Source organism: Camellia sinensis, chromosome 7 (genome assembly GCF_055761805.1).
Source record: "Camellia sinensis isolate YWXY chromosome 7, ASM5576180v1, whole genome shotgun sequence".
NCBI classification, from domain to species: domain Eukaryota; kingdom Viridiplantae; phylum Streptophyta; class Magnoliopsida; order Ericales; family Theaceae; genus Camellia; species Camellia sinensis.
Window position 1 is genome coordinate 164,043,072 of NC_138967.1, and position 18,159 is coordinate 164,061,230.

An 18,159-nucleotide genomic window follows, 5' to 3' on the forward strand; every position below is an offset into this window, starting at 1 on the left:
TAATTTTTTCTTAATTTACGGATTTTAAATGGAAAGATAACAAAAATATTTCATAATCTCTCAATCATAATCTCTCTCCCTGATTTCTAAAAACTTCTTTGTTCCCCAAAAAAATCAGATAATATTTTTCATGAAAGTTGTAGATATCTATCTATATCTTATATATTATATTATAACATAGCAAGAAAAAAAAAATAAAACAAAACAAAACAAAACTAAAAATCAAATATACAAACAAATAAAATTAATAAATTTGATTTTTATTTATTCAGTTAAAATCTTTATTTTGGATCTCAATATCCAATTTTTAAATTTTTAAATTTTTTAAAGTTTATCTAAACAAATCAATTTTGAAAATATCTCTTACCATTATATTTTAAATTAATAAAACTCACATGTCAATCACATTTCTAACTCACATCATAACTTACCTAAACAATAATAATTAAAAACAAATAGAAACCATAGATAAATTAAATTTTTTTTAAAAATAGAAACCCACAACTCTATCTTAAATAAATTGAAAAAAAAAAAACAAATAGAAACCATACAAAAATAAAAAAAGATAAGAATTTGGATATGGATCTCAAAAAAATATGACAATATCTAAATTTGAATTATAATTTAGTAATATAATTATTTATTTGGTAAATTACACTGACACCCCCTGAGGTTTATGTTTATTAGTTTCCCCCTCACATTTGGGAAATTACATTGACCCCTCTTGTCAGTGTACTTATTTGACAGTGTTAACTTTTAAGTTAAAATGACCCCCCTTGGTGGTGTTTGGCAAGTGGTTTTGGGGCTAAAATAGCCACAAAAGACAAAATAGGCTATTTTAACTACAACAAACAAAATATCACATCTAATCCATAATCATTACACTCTTCTCTCATAAAAAAAAGTCAAAAAAGCCTTCTCAAACCAAGTTTTTTAGCCCAAGCTAAAATAGCCAAAAAAGCTAAAAAGTCAACTCACTTCCCAAACGGAGGCTTACCCTTAACCTTTACATATACTTTAAAGGGTAAATTACATTGACACCACCTGCGGTTTCAATTTAATACGGATCCTCCCCTGACATTTAAAAAAAAAAAAACTAATTTAATAAAAATAAATATGAAGAAATATATTTAATTTGTAAAAAATTATTTCTAACCACTCAAAAGATAAAAATTATATAAAAATGATAATTATTTTTTATTTTTTATTTCTTAACCAAATTAATTTTTTATTTTTAATTTTTTTTCTAAAAATCAAACCATACAAAGCCTAAGAATCTTTTGATAAGTCATTTCTTACGTTGGTAACTTATTTAATTATTTGTTAATTTTACGATATTTTTACCATTTGAGACCTGTTTGATAACCATTTCGTTTTTAGTTTTCAATTTATATTTACAAAAATTTTAAAAAGTGTTATAAAAACTTGTTTGATAATTTTTTTGGTTTATAAATGGTTGTCTTAGTTTGTAAATTTGAGGAAAAAATGTAAATTTAAAAAATGAGTTTACGTTGGTTTTTAAACAGAAATTTAAAAATTTGACTAACCAAATTTTTTTTCAATTAATTTTTTTTTTCCAATTAATTTTTTTTCAACTAATACTAACCAATAGGGCAATTGGTAATGCTACTTTAAATCTTTGGGAAGGGATTGTAATTTCTAAAATGTGAAATGTGTCAATCTAATTTTCCCAGTGAGAGCAAAATTGGTATTTAAAAAAAGTTAAATTGTTGACATTAGCAAAATCTGTTAGTTGACTTAACAGTCAACTAACTGAGGGAGCAATCTGTAATGAAACTTTAAACCTCAGAGAGAGGGATGTAATTTTCAAAAGGTGAGGGGGAACTGTAATAAACATAAACCTCAGAGTGTGTTAATATAATTTACCCTTATTTATTTTTCTGATGTATATCTATCAAAATTTTAAATCACTTAATGGGAAAAATTAATCAATTTTCAAGTCTTATTTAAAGAATAATTTAATTAGTCATCCCAACTCCTAAATTTCGCGGGCATTGGCGGAGAAGCTGACGGATTAGGCGGGACGAGGTCTAAGTTGGGGTAATATCCTACCATTCCATAAATTTATTTATTTTTTTCCCTGTGTGATTCTCTTTCTCTGCTGTTGGTTTCGATTTTAGTGAGGTTATGTGTTTATTTACAGGTTTGTATGGTAGAGAAAAAGTATCAACAATGCTACACACCCCCACTGGGGGTCGACCCCCAGTGATGTGGCGCAGCGTCATTCGTCAGTTTTCTTTTTTTTTTTCTTTCTTGCTAATCACCCACAGCCATGTGGGCTGGGGGTCGCCCATTACTGGGTGTCGCCCGCATTTTCCAAAAAGTATTGGTAATTATGGTTGCAATCGAAGTATCTATGTCCATTTTGTGCCAAGGATTTTGATCGAATTTTGTTTTCTTCAATGAATACCATAAAATTGAAGTAAAAAAAATAGGTATCAATTTAATTATTTTTTATTGTCATTTTATTTTATAGAAAATGTGAAAATTTATTGAAAAATCAAGATTTTATTGTAACATTAGATTTCTGTATAACTAGGTAAATTTAAAACTTTTAAATATCATTGTGTTCTTTATTTTTATCATCTTTCTATCCTATTATACCATTGCTGTTATTTGTTAGTTTGTTAATTATAATTCAATTAATTGAAAATGAAAGTTTAATATAGCTTTTCATATTTATTATAGTTAATTTGTTAGTTATAGTTACATACAATAGCATAATATATTGGGATAATCTCTAAATATAATTTTGATTTTTTTTATGTGATTAAATAGTCCATCTTAAATATTATATAGAAGAGTTAAATGGCTTCTTTTATCTCTAAAAAATTCAATCTATTTTTTATTTATTTTTTAAATTGAAACATCAATTGTGTATGTTCATAAAACAAAATTGATAAACACATATCCAAAAAGCTACACATCTTTTTTCCTTTTCTTTTTTTAATATGTAGGATATTTACAAATGGGAAATGTTGGACACCTCTATTTTTTTTTCCATAATCTGACTTATAATGATATAGTCATCAGTGTCAATTTTTATACAAATATGATAAGAGAATTAATTAAATTATACATTTCAATCAACCAAATACTCAAACTTTGACTATTTCAAGATGTTATTTCACTATAATTTCAATTAAAAGAATCTTCAACCCTTAATTATTGTTAAATATCACTTCACTTCACATTATAATTAAATTCTATATTTATCTTAATTATAACTTTTAAATTTGTATATTTTCATAACAAGAATAGATATGTCATAACTCATTTAATCTTATTTAATTAGGTTTAACTTTTTTAATACAAATTATCAAAATTGCACTAAATAGATTTATATGTATATATATTTTTTAATTTTTTTAAACTAATAATTTAAAAGGTTATAAACATAAAAGTTAACTTATAAATTTCATGTATATATAAGACAAAATATTAAATTACTTCAAGATAATTATATATATATTTTTAATTTATAAAGTTCCCGTACATAGCACGAATTACCACTAGTATTATCTTATTATAATTAATTTTTTTTATTAGGACACTATTAAAAATTTAAGAGCAATGATTAAGACTCCCACCCGCATAAAACTCTCACAAATCTGAATCACTCATAATGCGGACCCCACACATACATGGAGGGTCAGGATCACTTTGAGAGTGTGTGGGTCATCCCAAATGGGGACCCCAAACATTTTCCTTTTATATATGATCTTATTTTCTATAAGAGTAATGATTGAGACCCTCACCCCACAAAACACCTACAAGACTCTTACAAATTTGAATCACTCATGATGTGAACTCCACACATATATGGAGGGTCATGATCATTTTTGGGATGTAAGAGTCATCCCCAAAGAGAGTCTTAAACATTTTCCTTGCTATAAAACTCGAATACAATCCTGATAAAAATAATTAATTATAATAAAATAATATTATAAGGAGATTAACGTTTGGAAAGATAAAATACAAATAAGTCATAATTCATGGAGATTTATTGTAATAAGACCACCTTTGATTGTAAATTAATGATTTTTTTGGTTTTTTTTTTTTTTTTGACTTAGGCCTCGTTTGGGAATATGATATTTTAACTTTTTAATTTTTTATGAAAAAATATATAGAAAAATAAATAAAAAAAAGTGATGTGATAACTTATAGCGACTTTTGAACTTTTTAACTAAAATATATAGTTTACAACGAGGCCTTAATTTAGAAACTTGGCTAAAAGTCACTTTTTTTTTACTTTTAGTTTGGGTCACATTATCACTTTATTTTTTTACACATTTTTTCATAAAAAATCAAAAAATCAGTTTTAACCTACGAATAATGCTAGAGATACCAAATTTCCTACTAAATAAATAACTAAATGACTCAAATGGGTGTGGGGTCTACAAAAGTGTTGGCTTCAGGCTATTTTAGCCACAAAAAAAATAAAATAAGCTAAAAAGTCAATAAGATAAAATGTCACATCCAAATCATAATCATTTCATTTTTTCTCTCACAAAAGTAAAAAAAAAAAGTCAAAAAATAATCCAAAAAAAAACTTTTTAGTTTCAGGCTAAAATAGCCTGTGGCGACTCCAGGAATTATTGTTAGTGGTGTCAATCAAAAATTTAAATGACATATATACAGAAAAATTCACATTAATCATATATGTCACCTATTTACAAAAAAACCAACAAGTTAATTTAAATTCTCAAATTATAAATAAAAGGAATGTCAATATATTGATACTACTCTTTAAACAAAAAGACATGTTAATACATGAGCTCTTACAATTGACCATGACGAGATTTCATATTTTGAAATCATTGCATAATAAGCTCATTATCAATATTATCAAATACATCATTCTCAATATATATAACCGAACAATCATTCATCTATTGATCTCCCAAAATAACACTTTTTTACATATAAAATATTTAAACAAAAAGTAGACATCATTAAAAAAAAAAAAATCAAAAGTAAAAACTTTTTTTTGGAGGGTTCAAAAAGTAATGGTTTTGAAAAGTGTGGGTTCAAAATTATAATTTAGTGGGTTCAGTTGTTGACTTTTGTTATAAATTCTAATATCCATATAATAATAAATAATTAAAAAAAAAATCACCGAGGGGTTCAGTTGACACCCCTAAGCAAAGGGTAGCGACGCCCCTAAAAATAGCCAAAACGTCAACTCAGATTCCAAATGAAAACTTTGTCTTTTGTGTTTTTTAATCCCAATTGGGATAGCCAAACAAAGCCTAAAGTTGTGTCTGGTTAACATTTTTAGAGTACAACGTTTTCCGGGATAATAACATGATTTCTCTTGTTTGTATGAATGCATGCAGGATACATTGTTAAAAGCAAATATGGTTATGTAAAACAGAGTTTTCTTCATTAAACCCAATTTAAGAAAAATAAATTGAAGTACCAAACTATGCTTAATGCATGACGGAACGATGGGCGCGCAACGGAAGGCTCCTGACCTAATGTTATAGAAATTTGCCCAGTTTGTGCACAATTTTAAAACGCGTGGTAACAATGGACCTCCACAACAACAGCAATCAGGAAAACTTCAACAAAAGAAAAGATTACAATGGCTTCTTTCTTGCAGATTTATGAAGTTTGGATGAGGATTGAGAAGTTTGAGTTTATGCATCCAAAACAGTACTTGCAGAGCTAAACCAAATATATATATAAATATATATCTCGAGAAAATCCATCACTTTGGCAAGTAACTGCACCTCAAGGTGCAATGAGGAGAGATGAGGGATTCGAGCTGATGAATTAGCAGTGATCCCTTTAAGTGATACACTTCTATACACTAACTTTACTAACAAACTTAACAACTCTAACTTTCTAAAATGTTGACCAAAAAAAAACCACGTTAATTACAATGAACATCATTTCTAAAACCCATTTCATAGGGCCATTTATTCAACATTTTCAGGCCCAAATACAGCAGCAAACTGTGTTAGTTATGTTGTTCTGCTCAACACATAGAATCAAGCTCTTTATTAACAACTGGTACCGTAATTTGGTCCATCCGGCCTTTAAGTGCATTAATAACTGGCTTTGGGAACCAGATCTTGCAACCCACAATCCATATTTGCGGGGACTGCTGCATCAATCATCTTTGGGTATGCCAGGTTCAAATCTGTAGAATTAGGAAACAATTTTAGGAATTTTATATGGTTATTTGTGCTTGTCAAGAGGAATACTAATAAACTAGCTTTCCACATGTTGTAGCAAAATCTACTAACTTTTCATGATGCTTTTGAATGTTTCCTGCAAAAAAAAAAAAAAAGGGTTTTCACCATCATGCTTCTATATATATATATATTTCCAAAATAGAATGCAATAAAACCTAAATTGTCTTTTGGCAGAGAATAAAATTGCTTTTCAATGAAATGTATCAAATGGAGACTGAACCGAGATTTGTTTTTATTATTTAAATGAAATGCATCAACCTCTCCCCATTGCATTGCTAAATAGAATAATAATGTTATGATTATCACAATTGTATACCAAAAAATATTTATCATCTCATATGTCACCATTGCATTAGTTTAATGGGCCCTAGCACTCATATATTTTATCAGATACGGTTTGGCAATTGCTTTTTTAATACTTTTTTATTCTTTTACAATCTTAAAAAGCTTATATGTTTGGTAATTGCCCAAAAAAAGTTCATTTTTTTTGTTATGGAGATAGTTTGGTGGGGTTTTTTTCAAACTTCTGATTTTTGGTGAAACCAAAGGGACACGAAAATCGTCTTTACACAAAATCTGCAAAGATTTCCACACACAAAAAAATAATAATAATAATAAAATAAAATAAATTTTAGAGAAGTTACTTATTTTAGCCAAAACCAAACAACCTTTTTACTTCTGAAATTTTTAACCAAAAAACAGCTTACTTGGAGATTTCCAAACAGAGTATGCGATGATGACACATTAAATGCTAAACAACTTTTGATATACAAATCTGGCCATCATAGCATTCTTGTAAATATAAATCTTCTTTTTTATCTTTCTTTTGAAAAGCTCTTGCAATACACTTGGCTTTCTATCGAATTCACACTAACAAGTTTAAAAAGACTTATTTTTTACCAAGCAATGTGCAAGGTAATCAAATGCCTTTCCAAACTTACTGTGCCAAATTTCGCCATGGATTTTATCTGTCATGTGAACAAATTACTGAGATAGGAATCTTAAATATGATAAGAGCACTTTTGAGGGTGACACATATCTAGAGTAAATTCCTGGAAATTTCCTCAGTACCGAATGGAACCATACTTGGATAACTCCCTTGCTATTTTAGCTATATGCAGCCAAGATAAACAAAATGTCAAAATTTAAGTAACAGTAATACACTTTTCAAATAGGGAATCACCTCATCTTTTGTCAGGCGAGGATTATAGAGCAACTCCTCTTCTACGGTACTAACCTGAAATTATTGGCGTCATATAAGAAGCTACATTTTTCCAATATATATATATAAACAAGGGGCCTTAAATGTATCCTTACAGTGAAACCTTTGTAGTCATGAGCTGGATATAACAATGTGTCCTTGGGCAATGTATAGATCTGGCTCATATAATGTCATAGAATTAGTGATACAGTGGCGAAAGAAAAAGAAAAATAAGCATAAACATATTATGAGTTCTTTTTTCTTTTTTTATTTTTTTTTTACTTTTCTTAGGTTTACTCCTTGGGTAAAAACACACTGATTTTCATGTTCTTGCCTGTGAATGCACCGATTTATACAGCTGCTCAGAACTTCCACCCTGCAGGAAAAAATAAAATAAAATAAATCTAGCTGCGTATGTTCAATTCCAGTTAAAAGGACACTGCAAACAAGCAGTAAACCCAACCCACAGTATGAGGCCCCGCCATTGAAAAGAATTAAGCACATTCTTGTCTTGCACATGTGAACATTATATCTTGCATGCGTGAAGAACACAATGGAAGTCCCATCACATGAGAAACCAACAATAGAAAACAGAAAATAATAATAATAATAAAAGCCCACGTTCATGCATTGAATCTGGCTTTGATGAAAATGTTGAGTGGAAGGAAAGATACCAATTCAAGGCTCTAAAAGCAGGAAGGAAGATCTAACAATTGATATAATGCCATTCAGCTACTGGAACAGGAGGGAAGAATCGATGATTTATGATGCCTAGCCAAAAAATTTCATCACTACATGATGCTTCATAAGATTGAGAATCTGTAATTTGCTATCCGCACATTTTCAAAATCATTATGCATGAATATTATTCTTAAGAAATGAGAAGCAATCATTGTTGACAAACAACTATACCTGAAAATCCGTCCTCCCACATCCACGTATTAATAGTGCATCACCAGTGAAAGCCATCCTTGGTTGAGGCTGATCCCGTCCATCTCCTGTAACATACGTAACACATCCTACGGTATGACCTGGAGTAGCACGAACCTACAAAAAATATATAGTTTGTTATCAGATAAGTGAGATGGAGATTGAAGATAGGTTTTTGGGGGAGGAAAAAACTAAGCAATAAAACTAAATGCACACAAGCATGCTACATGGATAAACATACCAAACCTAACCAAACCAAACCAAGCCTTAAGGCCTATCAAATGGGGTCGGCTGCATGAATCTTTCTTCTCAACTCGACTCTATCCAAGGCCATTTCATTAGTTAAATTAAGAAGATTCATATCTTTATTTACTACACTAGTCCACGTCAATCTACGTCTACCATTTCCCGTAACACTATCATTTACCGTCATTGTATCACATCTTTTCACTACTGCCTCTGTTGGTCTCCATTGTAAATGACCAAACTATCTCAATCTATTCTCTCTCAACTTATCTTCTATTGGTACTTCTCCTATCCATTCTCAAATATACTCATTCCTAACTCTGTCTTTTCTAGTCTTACCATACATCCACCTTAGTATCCTCATCTCAGCAACACTCATCTTATCTACATGTTGTTTCTTAATTGCTCAACATTCCATCCCATACAACATCACTAGTCTAATAGCCGTTCTATAGAACTTCCCTTTCAGTCTAATGGGTACTCGTTTATTGCACAGTACTCCACACACTCTTCCACTCAAGCCACCCCGCCTTAATCTACATGTATAAACATGTAGATTAATAATTATATATAGCAAATTGGCAACCTATCAAACCATAATAACCATCACACAGGTCTCAATTCAGTTGTAGAGGTCCTACATACTACATAGTGACCTCCCAAATGACCCTTTACGTTGTCGTTTTACACTTCAATCTATCATAGAGGTGCTCTAAGAAAACACAACAAAGCATGTTGATACCTTCAAGGGTAGAACTGTATAATGACAAAATGACCTACTTAAAGGATTATTAAGCATGGAATGTAATAATGATCAACCAAGAAGAATCATGATTGCATGCAAAGATTTTCTTCAAGACCGAGGAAATGTTAGATGATGACTGATCCAGAGGTGGTATTCAAGACCGCTGACATGAGATTCTGATCAAACTGGCCATGACTAAAAAGTAAGTGACGTGAGCTATACTGGATCTTTTATATTCATGATCCTAATTACAACCAGGGTTATAGTTATTGCCTACATTCTCTTATGTATTTTGTTGTAGTAAACATTAATCTGATCAGAGTGTGAATGTCGCGCTTATTCTGTCTCTGCAATTTAAAATGGAAATTCAAGTATAATTTCAGTGAGCACTCTATGGCCTGGATGCTCAACTAAGCCTTTTTCCCAACTACTTCGGGTTGGTTACATGAATTTTGTTTCATGATTCTGCTCTATCAAGGACAATAATCTTAGTTAAAAGCCGCAAGACAAGAAGTATTTATTTATTATCATAATCCAAGTTAACTTTGGCCTCACTCTTCCCCTAGCATTATCCTCAATGTAGGTAGTTTTACACTTTCTAACCGGGGCACTTATCTGTCTTCTTGATTGGTTGTGCAATGCTCTTTACCATAAAGCATGGCTGGTCTTATAGTCATCTTACAAAATTTCCCTTTTAATCTCATAGGTATGTGACAATCGCAGAAGAAACCCACAGCATTCCTCCAATTAGTCTATCCTGCCTTAATTCTATGAGTAACACCAATATGAATCTCTCTCTCCTATGTATGATTCAGCCTAGGTATTGAAATTGTTTGTTCTTTGCCAAATTAATAAATTATTCTTTACATGAAGCCAAACTTTTTATATCTCCTTGCTATTCACTGTATCACTTCATAGTTTCAAAATAATTCCTTAATACAGTAATCAATATATGTATAAAACTATAAATAGAATACAATACCATATACCATTCAATTACAATATAAAATGTAATATCATCCCTTGAGGGTTGAATTCAACTACATTAGGTTCACATTTCAGCAGAAGTATGTGGTACTATTTTCTAAAGCATCTTTAAGACCTAGAACCCAACCACAATTGTTATTTATCCTCACATCATAACATCAGCAGTTGAATTTGAAGTAAATCATAGAAATAACATTGTTTGTGTTTTTTCATATTTGCTTGATATGATAATGTTATTTCATATTAAAAGTTGACTGGTCTTTACCGTTTGACGCCTATTAGCCTGATCCTGCTATGCATGTTTTCTTTCGCAAGAGACACCATCTACAAGGCACTTCATGGTTTTTTTGTGTAACATTAAAATGAAGAGAAGAAGGGGTGACCATTAGTTCAATGATTAAGACTTGACCTAACAACCTTGAGGTTATGGATTCAAGCCTTGGGACCATCACTTTGTACATTATGCCAAAGGTTGGATGTTTACTCAATCTTTCCCCTCCCAAACACAAATTAATGTGTACTAATTGGGCGTTGTTTTTATTAAAATGAAGAGAAGCTTAAATAAATAAAATACTAATGTACATTTGTAGCATTCAACTTTCAGACAATATCGATATGAAACAAACATGCATGCCTACCTCCAAAAAAAGACCACCAAAATAAATTTTATCACCAGGTTCAACAAAAAGATCAGCTTTTGCATTACTTGATTTCGAAATGATAGATTTCACACCAGGAACCTTTGTCTGCAAGACACAATAACATAAACAAAACAAAAATGAAGTAACAGATTCTGACAGGTTCTATTGAACTGTAAAATGAAATAAGCCAATGACACAAATAAATTTCCTGAAAATGATCACTTCTTGAAGCAGTAGCAAAGGTCTATTACAAAATGCTTATAATTGAAATGAAAATTTGACCTACCTTAATCAGACCAGTTCCAGTGACATGATCCGCATGAACATGGGTGTTTATGGCATATATGAGCTTCAATCCCAGATCTTTTACCAGAGAAATATCCCTATCCATTGTCCTGTCTACTGGGTCAACTAACTACATATAGGTAAAGATGTCAACATATACTGAACTTGGCAACCAACAGAGAAAGTGAAGCAAATAGATAACACTAGATTTACAATGCAAATAAACTGTAGAAACAAAAGGAACTGCAGTGATATTTACTAAAAAGCTTGGCTATGTAGTGTATTCTGACTAGTCAAGCAGAGTACACATTAAACAAACATTTGGAGATTTAAGAGTAGATTGTAAAAAAAAAATAAAAATAAAATAAATAATAATAATAATAATAATAATAAAAATAAAAAACAAGACTTCAAAGTCCTAAAAAGTTCAAATTTTGGCATTTTGATTGATTTCAATCCATTTCAGAGTCTTTTGAGTACATAACTCCCCATACTTCTTTAGAATTTCAACCATGGTATACAAATTAAATCTGAATTGATCTGTCACTTTACAGCTATTATTAACCTTAAAATTCAAAAACTTTACCTTGATAAAAACTAATATTAGTCCAACTTCGATTAATCACTGAAAGCTTCAAACAATATGCCACAACCGAAGAAAATTCATTTCCCTTTTCTATATCCATGTCAAACTAGCAATCAATCACCATTTGTAATTCATGCTTACCCTTTGTATCAGTTCTTGCATTTATAAAGCCATGAACAATTTTTTCTCATACACACATTTCAACAAGCATCAAACAAGATCACCACATCATTTTGAGCTAATCACAATAGTAAATTCCTTAATACCCTTAATTTGAAGAAATTCCAAGAATAAAAAGAACAAAAAAAACACTTAAATTCAACAAATAGCTCAATTAATTTCAATTCTAAGCACAAAACCCAAAAAGTAAAAAAAAAAAAAAAAAAAAAACCCATAATAGATCACCTCAATATACCCACAACCCAAAACACAAATATACCCAAATCTATGCAAATGAATATGAATTCAGATTAGGAATCGAACCAGAGCGGGCTTTTCAGGGTGGGATTGATCGGCTAGAAGGTAAGTATAAGTAGAGGAGTCTTTCTCGAAGAGCTGACGGAACAAGAGCTTGGGGGAGTGAGAAGCGGAGGAGGTGGTGTAAGAGGCCATTGGAGATGTGGGTTTTGTGATTGGAGTTGTGGAGAGAGAGGTGAATAGAGGTGGAAGAAGTGTTGTTGTGGGTTTTGGAGAGAGATTGGAAGGAGAGACAAAGAGGCGTAGGAACCGAAATTTTAGCATTTGAATTCACGAATGTAGAGTGTGTGAGGACGATGAAATCGATCGACATCGATTGGAAGTATTCTGTGGGTTTTGAATTTAGGCGAAGTCTTCAGATGGATGTCATGGCCGTTGGTTCCGAGTTCGCACCTGTTTTTGCCCCCAACAATGATTGAGACTTTTTTTTTTCATCATTCATTATTTTATCTACAGTTTCTTTGGATCTTAAGCAATGGTGTTCGCCTGTACATACATGAGTGAATATACGAGTGATAGTCACACATATATTAATAACTACCTGTTGTTATACGGGATGCGTTTGATATTCAAATAAATAAAAATAAAATAAAAAATTTGATATATATTGTGTACTAGTCAAGAAGTAAGAGTCTTATTTATTTGATATAAATCTAAGGTTTGAGTACCCTTCAGTCCGAGGTATTCTTCTTTTGCCCCTCTGCAAATGCACTCCCATTCTTTTGTGAAATTCTATGTTCACACATAATTATCTCAATTCACATTATTTTTTCGTGCATATATTTTGTAATTTAATTATTAATTAGTTTTTTAAATTCACGTAGTAAATGTATTAATTATACCATTTACTTATATCATTGTACACACACCATTTCAAACCTCCTTCCACACACTTGTCTCTTCTTCTACACACTACTAGTGCTACAGTTTGAAAATTTGTAGTCAAAGTGAAGACTCTTCTTCAAATAATACAATCAAAGTAAAGACCCACATTGAAGAACCAAAATCCTCTATTGAAGGCCTCCATTCCATTGAAGACTTCCATTGACAACATTAAGGAGACTCCATTACATTGTCGAAGGTGAGGCATTATCTCATTTTGTTATTTCATTTACCATTTTGTTATTGCATTTATCATTTCTAGATATTTGTGTACTCCATTACCATAAAACCCTCGTTTTTTCTTCCAATTTTAGCCATTTTGAGCATTCGGCCTTGGTTTTCCGAGATTATATATTTATTTCAGAAATTTACTTTCGAATAATATTTACTAATTCAACAAGTTAGTTCCAAATAAAAATAAAAATATCGATGGTCGAATTATGAATTTAACAAATTATTTCGGTTCTGTAGTTCTGAATTTTGTCAATTTTTTTGACAGTAGAGCTCCAAATTATGTATTTTGTTTTGACACTATAGTTCTGAATGATTTATTTTATTTTATTTTATTTGGACCAAGTTACACACCATGATTGGATGGACCTTAGGTTCTTTTATGTTTAAAGGATCACAAGATTGGAGTGTTGTTCAGAGTTTGATTTTGGAAATGAGAGTTAAAGCAAATCTATGGTGGTGCACTGACATGGAAGCTAGTATTATTCACTGAAATTCATGCGATCATTTTATTCCTTTAGGTCTTTTTTTTCCCCTTTCAGTTCCTCTTTTCCAACAATTTTATTTTTATTTTTATTTTACTAGTGATATTTGAACTCAAATTTCATATAACTAGAGAACACACCCTAGTCTAACCTCTAATGTTATTGCTATATTGGTTGATGACTATAATTTGGTTGTTTCATTGTGTTTTTATTATAGTGGTTTGCTATATTGAGTTGATAAGAACAATTTTCCTTATGCAGATGAATGCCGGTCCTAGTCAACGTCAGTCAGTAACAGCTTCGAATAGAAGACTCCACAAATCAGAAAATGCTGAACGTGGATGTGGATGTGCTCGAGTGCATGATGATGATGCACACATTGCCATGGATGATGATCTTATACATGATGCACCAGTTATGGGCGATATTGCTATAGATAATGACCCTACTGGTGATGATGCTGACACTAATGATGAAGATATCCTTACTCAACCATTGCCGGGTGGGCCAAATGATCTATCAATCCTTAAAAGTTTTAAAAGTCATGTTGCTGCAGCTATTTGGAATGATGCTAATGAAAGGGGGCCCTTGCAGTGTCATAATCACTCATCTAAGATTCGTTCATGGCCGTGGCGGGAACAAGGCAACAATGCTACATTTGTAAACATTGTGGAGTTGTCAGGACTTGCACACTTAGCTCGTTGCATGTACCGCTTTGTTAACAAAATTGTTGTGTCCAATTTTGTTGAGAGATGGCAACTGGAGACAACCACATTCTATTTGACTGTTGGAGAGATGACTATCACATTGGACGATATCGCCACTATCATAGGGCTTCATATTGTAGGCAAATCTATTAGCGTGCGTAAGTTGTCAAAAAGGCGGGCCATTGCATTAGTAGTTAATACCTTGGAAATTGATGAGTAAGAAGTCAAACATGAGTTGTCTAGTGCTAAAGGCAATTCAGTGAGGCTCGAGTGGTTACGAGCACACTTTCATAATGTTACAGACAATAATTCAATGGAAAGAATTGCATGTGCAAGCAAAGGATACTTGCTATTTTTGTTGGGTTATACAGTTTTCAGTGACAAGACTGGTACTAGGATCCCCATTGTTTATTTGAGTTTGTTGTCTAATTTGATGACCATATCTTTATATGCTTGGGGGGCTGCTACATTGGCATATTTATATAGACAATTGGGATACGCTAGTAGGTCCGGTGTGAAACAAATAGCCGGTTACATGATACTCCTTGAAAGATGGATTTATGAGCACTTTCATGGATTCCAACCACACCTAAATATGAATTACACTCAAGACAAGCCACATGTTTACCGTTGGACTTCTTGGAGAGAGTCTGGTGAAGAGATACGGTTGCAGGCTTTTCAAGAGGAGCTTAATAGGTTGGGTGTACACGATGTAAGTTAAGAAGTCCTTCAAAATTGAAACTCTATTTCATGCAAATTTTACAGTTGTTATATCTTATAGTTGTTATTGTTTGTAGGTTATTTGGGACCCGTATTAGAGTTGTAGAGATGTCCATCCGTGTCACCCAGTTATGTTCTACCACGGTTGCCTGAAGTGTTTGAAAGTAGTTGAACCATATCACCTTGATAGAGTTTTACGATAGTTTGGCAGAGTACAAATAATCCCTATGCGTGCTTCTCGAGGAAACACAGCTCCATGCTACAATGTTATGTATGCATACTTGAACATCATTTGGGAGGCATAAAATAACCATGTGTTATCTGAGCCGAGGAGAAATACACCGACACGGCAGCCTTGGGATTATGTTCCTGGTTACATGGATTGGTACCAAACTATTACCCATATATATGTTCAAAACCCAATGCGTCGTTCTCAGGTGGACCTAAATATTCATCATTATCAGTATCTTAGCCAATACACACAAGTATCATCTTTATCATTTACATTACAAATTATGTATGTAAACTGTTCAGATAATGTATATAATGTTGTACTTGTTCTCGTAATACATCATATGTCACAAATATAGATTACTCATCCTTTCGTTGAGGCAGGCTATGAGGACAGTGTTCAACATCCTGATAGGCTTTACTATGTAATTGAACAGCTTTTGCAAGATCAACACATTGGTGAAGCTGCGCTTAGTACATCCGCTCGGGGTCGGTCTGCACCTAGCTCTTTTACTACACATCATTTTGGAGCACATTACACTCGCCGATCACGTAGTTGAGAGTAGTTCATAATGTTACATTAGGTATTTTGTGATAGTGTTGGTGGATGTACAAGGAGACAAATATTATTATTATCTTTGGATTATGTACTTTTTGGATACTTTGGTGGATTTAGTAGTAGATATTTATCAGTTACTCTTTAATATTATTATTACTCTTTGTATTATGTAGAACAAGACATGTATTTTGTGATGATGTCGATGGAATGAACTACTAGTTAATATTATTTTCTGTTTTTCGATACTTGTTGGTTAATATTATTACTCTTTAACAATAGTTACACTTGGTTAATATTATTTTCATTGCGTTTTGTGTTCAGACAATGTAAATAATATGATATCCATTTTATACATAACATAACTATAACTTATATGACATTCCATCAAAAAATGGCCATTACAAAATCCAATGGCAAAATGATATCCATTTCATAACTCCGTGGTAGTATAAATCATAAAAACTAATGTCTTAAATCTTTTAAATATCCTAGAACTGCTATCTAATGTATCAGTCAATGTCTTCATCAAATGTCTCTCTAATATATCCATTCCTATGTTGTCTTTGAATTTCTGAATGCGACTAATATATGCATTCTCTCATTCTAATGCACAAGGGTGATGGCGAACTCGCCAAAGCATAGCAATGAGAGTAACTAGATGACCGGCCTCCAAAAATACCTGCACGAACATCCAACGAGAATTCAACCAAATTAATATAATAATAAAAAATTACATATATTTACCAAATAAATCAAATTTGCTAATACACAATTATTAAACAACAATGGTAGGTAAGTTTCATACGTTATACCTGTACAAAATGATTTTCATTGACAAATCCAATGGCAATCTTGCGATGATTAGCTGGGGTAGCTGGTGGTGATCTCAAATGTAAGAAAGTGAGACACTGTTGCAATGACAAGTGGTACAAGACTACATTATAAAATGATGCAATTAGATGCCCCATGTCAAGCATAGTCATCTAACGATCAAAGCTTGTGTTATCTTCAAAATATAACAGGATGTGTGTCTGCTCCTCAACCCTCTCATGTGACCTATATAGTACAACGTATTCATTTCTGTAACCATTCAATTCATGTAGCAGATCACGCCTTACTTGCACCTAGTCATTCTCTCCAAAACCAAGTAAACCTGCAATACCTTTAAAACCACAATTCCCATCACCATCTACATCCTTCATCAACTTTATGAATGGTTTTAACATAGGCAGGAAGTCACTAACATATGCATTCGGTAAACTTGTTCTAGCACAATATGTCTTTGTCTTTACATTCTGTTTTTTCTCATGGACTTTCAAAGATCTTCTTTTCTTTGATTGACTGGAAGCTAATGTGCTCTGGCTATCATGGTCAACATCAACCAACTCGAATGCACACGGGTCACGACGACAAGATATATCAACTTTCTTATGTCCTCGATGTAGATTAGGCTTCACATCAAGCTCAATAAGAAAAGTGCTCGTTGGGTTTGCAATTTCCCTCAACTTCTTCAAGATATCCAATTGCGTGGCAATATCAGGCTCATTGAACCACTTCAAAATCATCTCAAGTTCTAGGATACAAGTCAATACCAATTTGTAAGCCATTGGATTGTGCACACATATATTAAGCCGCGTCTAATGTACATGTATACTACCGAGTGGAATAGGACGGTCTTGTCTCATGTAATCTACAATCTCGTGAGCACAAGGTAAACCATGCGTGTGCCTAAGAACACACCCACATGCTGCAACATCAATTCCAACTGAATTTTCTCTCTTACTTTCTGCTAACACGCACTCTAATGCACAAATAGACACATTACCCTGAAGCTCTCTAAATTGAGAAGGTTTAAATTGATGTTGTACAACAGTCAAACTCTTCTCGAACGATGCTTTTACTTGAACGTGATGTAACTCAACAAGACAATGTATTTTTTCAAATGATATCTCAAATATCGTTTAACTTGAACCTGATCGCCTCTTCAATCTAGCATGAGTACTCTCAACCCTGTTCATATGG

At 32.1% G+C, this 18,159-nt stretch overlaps 1 protein-coding gene across 1 annotated transcript; it reads right to left on the bottom strand.

Moving 5' to 3' along the window:
• Positions 1 to 5,683: 5,683 nt before the first annotated feature.
• On the bottom strand, positions 5,684 to 12,822 carry LOC114310884 (persulfide dioxygenase ETHE1 homolog, mitochondrial). The gene is made up of 9 exons (XM_028256991.2): positions 12,329 to 12,822; positions 11,261 to 11,389; positions 10,972 to 11,079; positions 8,338 to 8,472; positions 7,760 to 7,801; positions 7,542 to 7,601; positions 7,408 to 7,461; positions 6,276 to 6,300; positions 5,684 to 6,169 (listed from the first exon to the last, which is right to left on the bottom strand). Exons 1-9 carry the CDS (start codon positions 12,584 to 12,586, stop codon positions 6,075 to 6,077), a joined length of 906 nt encoding a protein of 301 aa, XP_028112792.2. The 5' UTR covers positions 12,587 to 12,822; the 3' UTR covers positions 5,684 to 6,074.
• Positions 12,823 to 18,159: the final 5,337 nt, after the last annotated feature.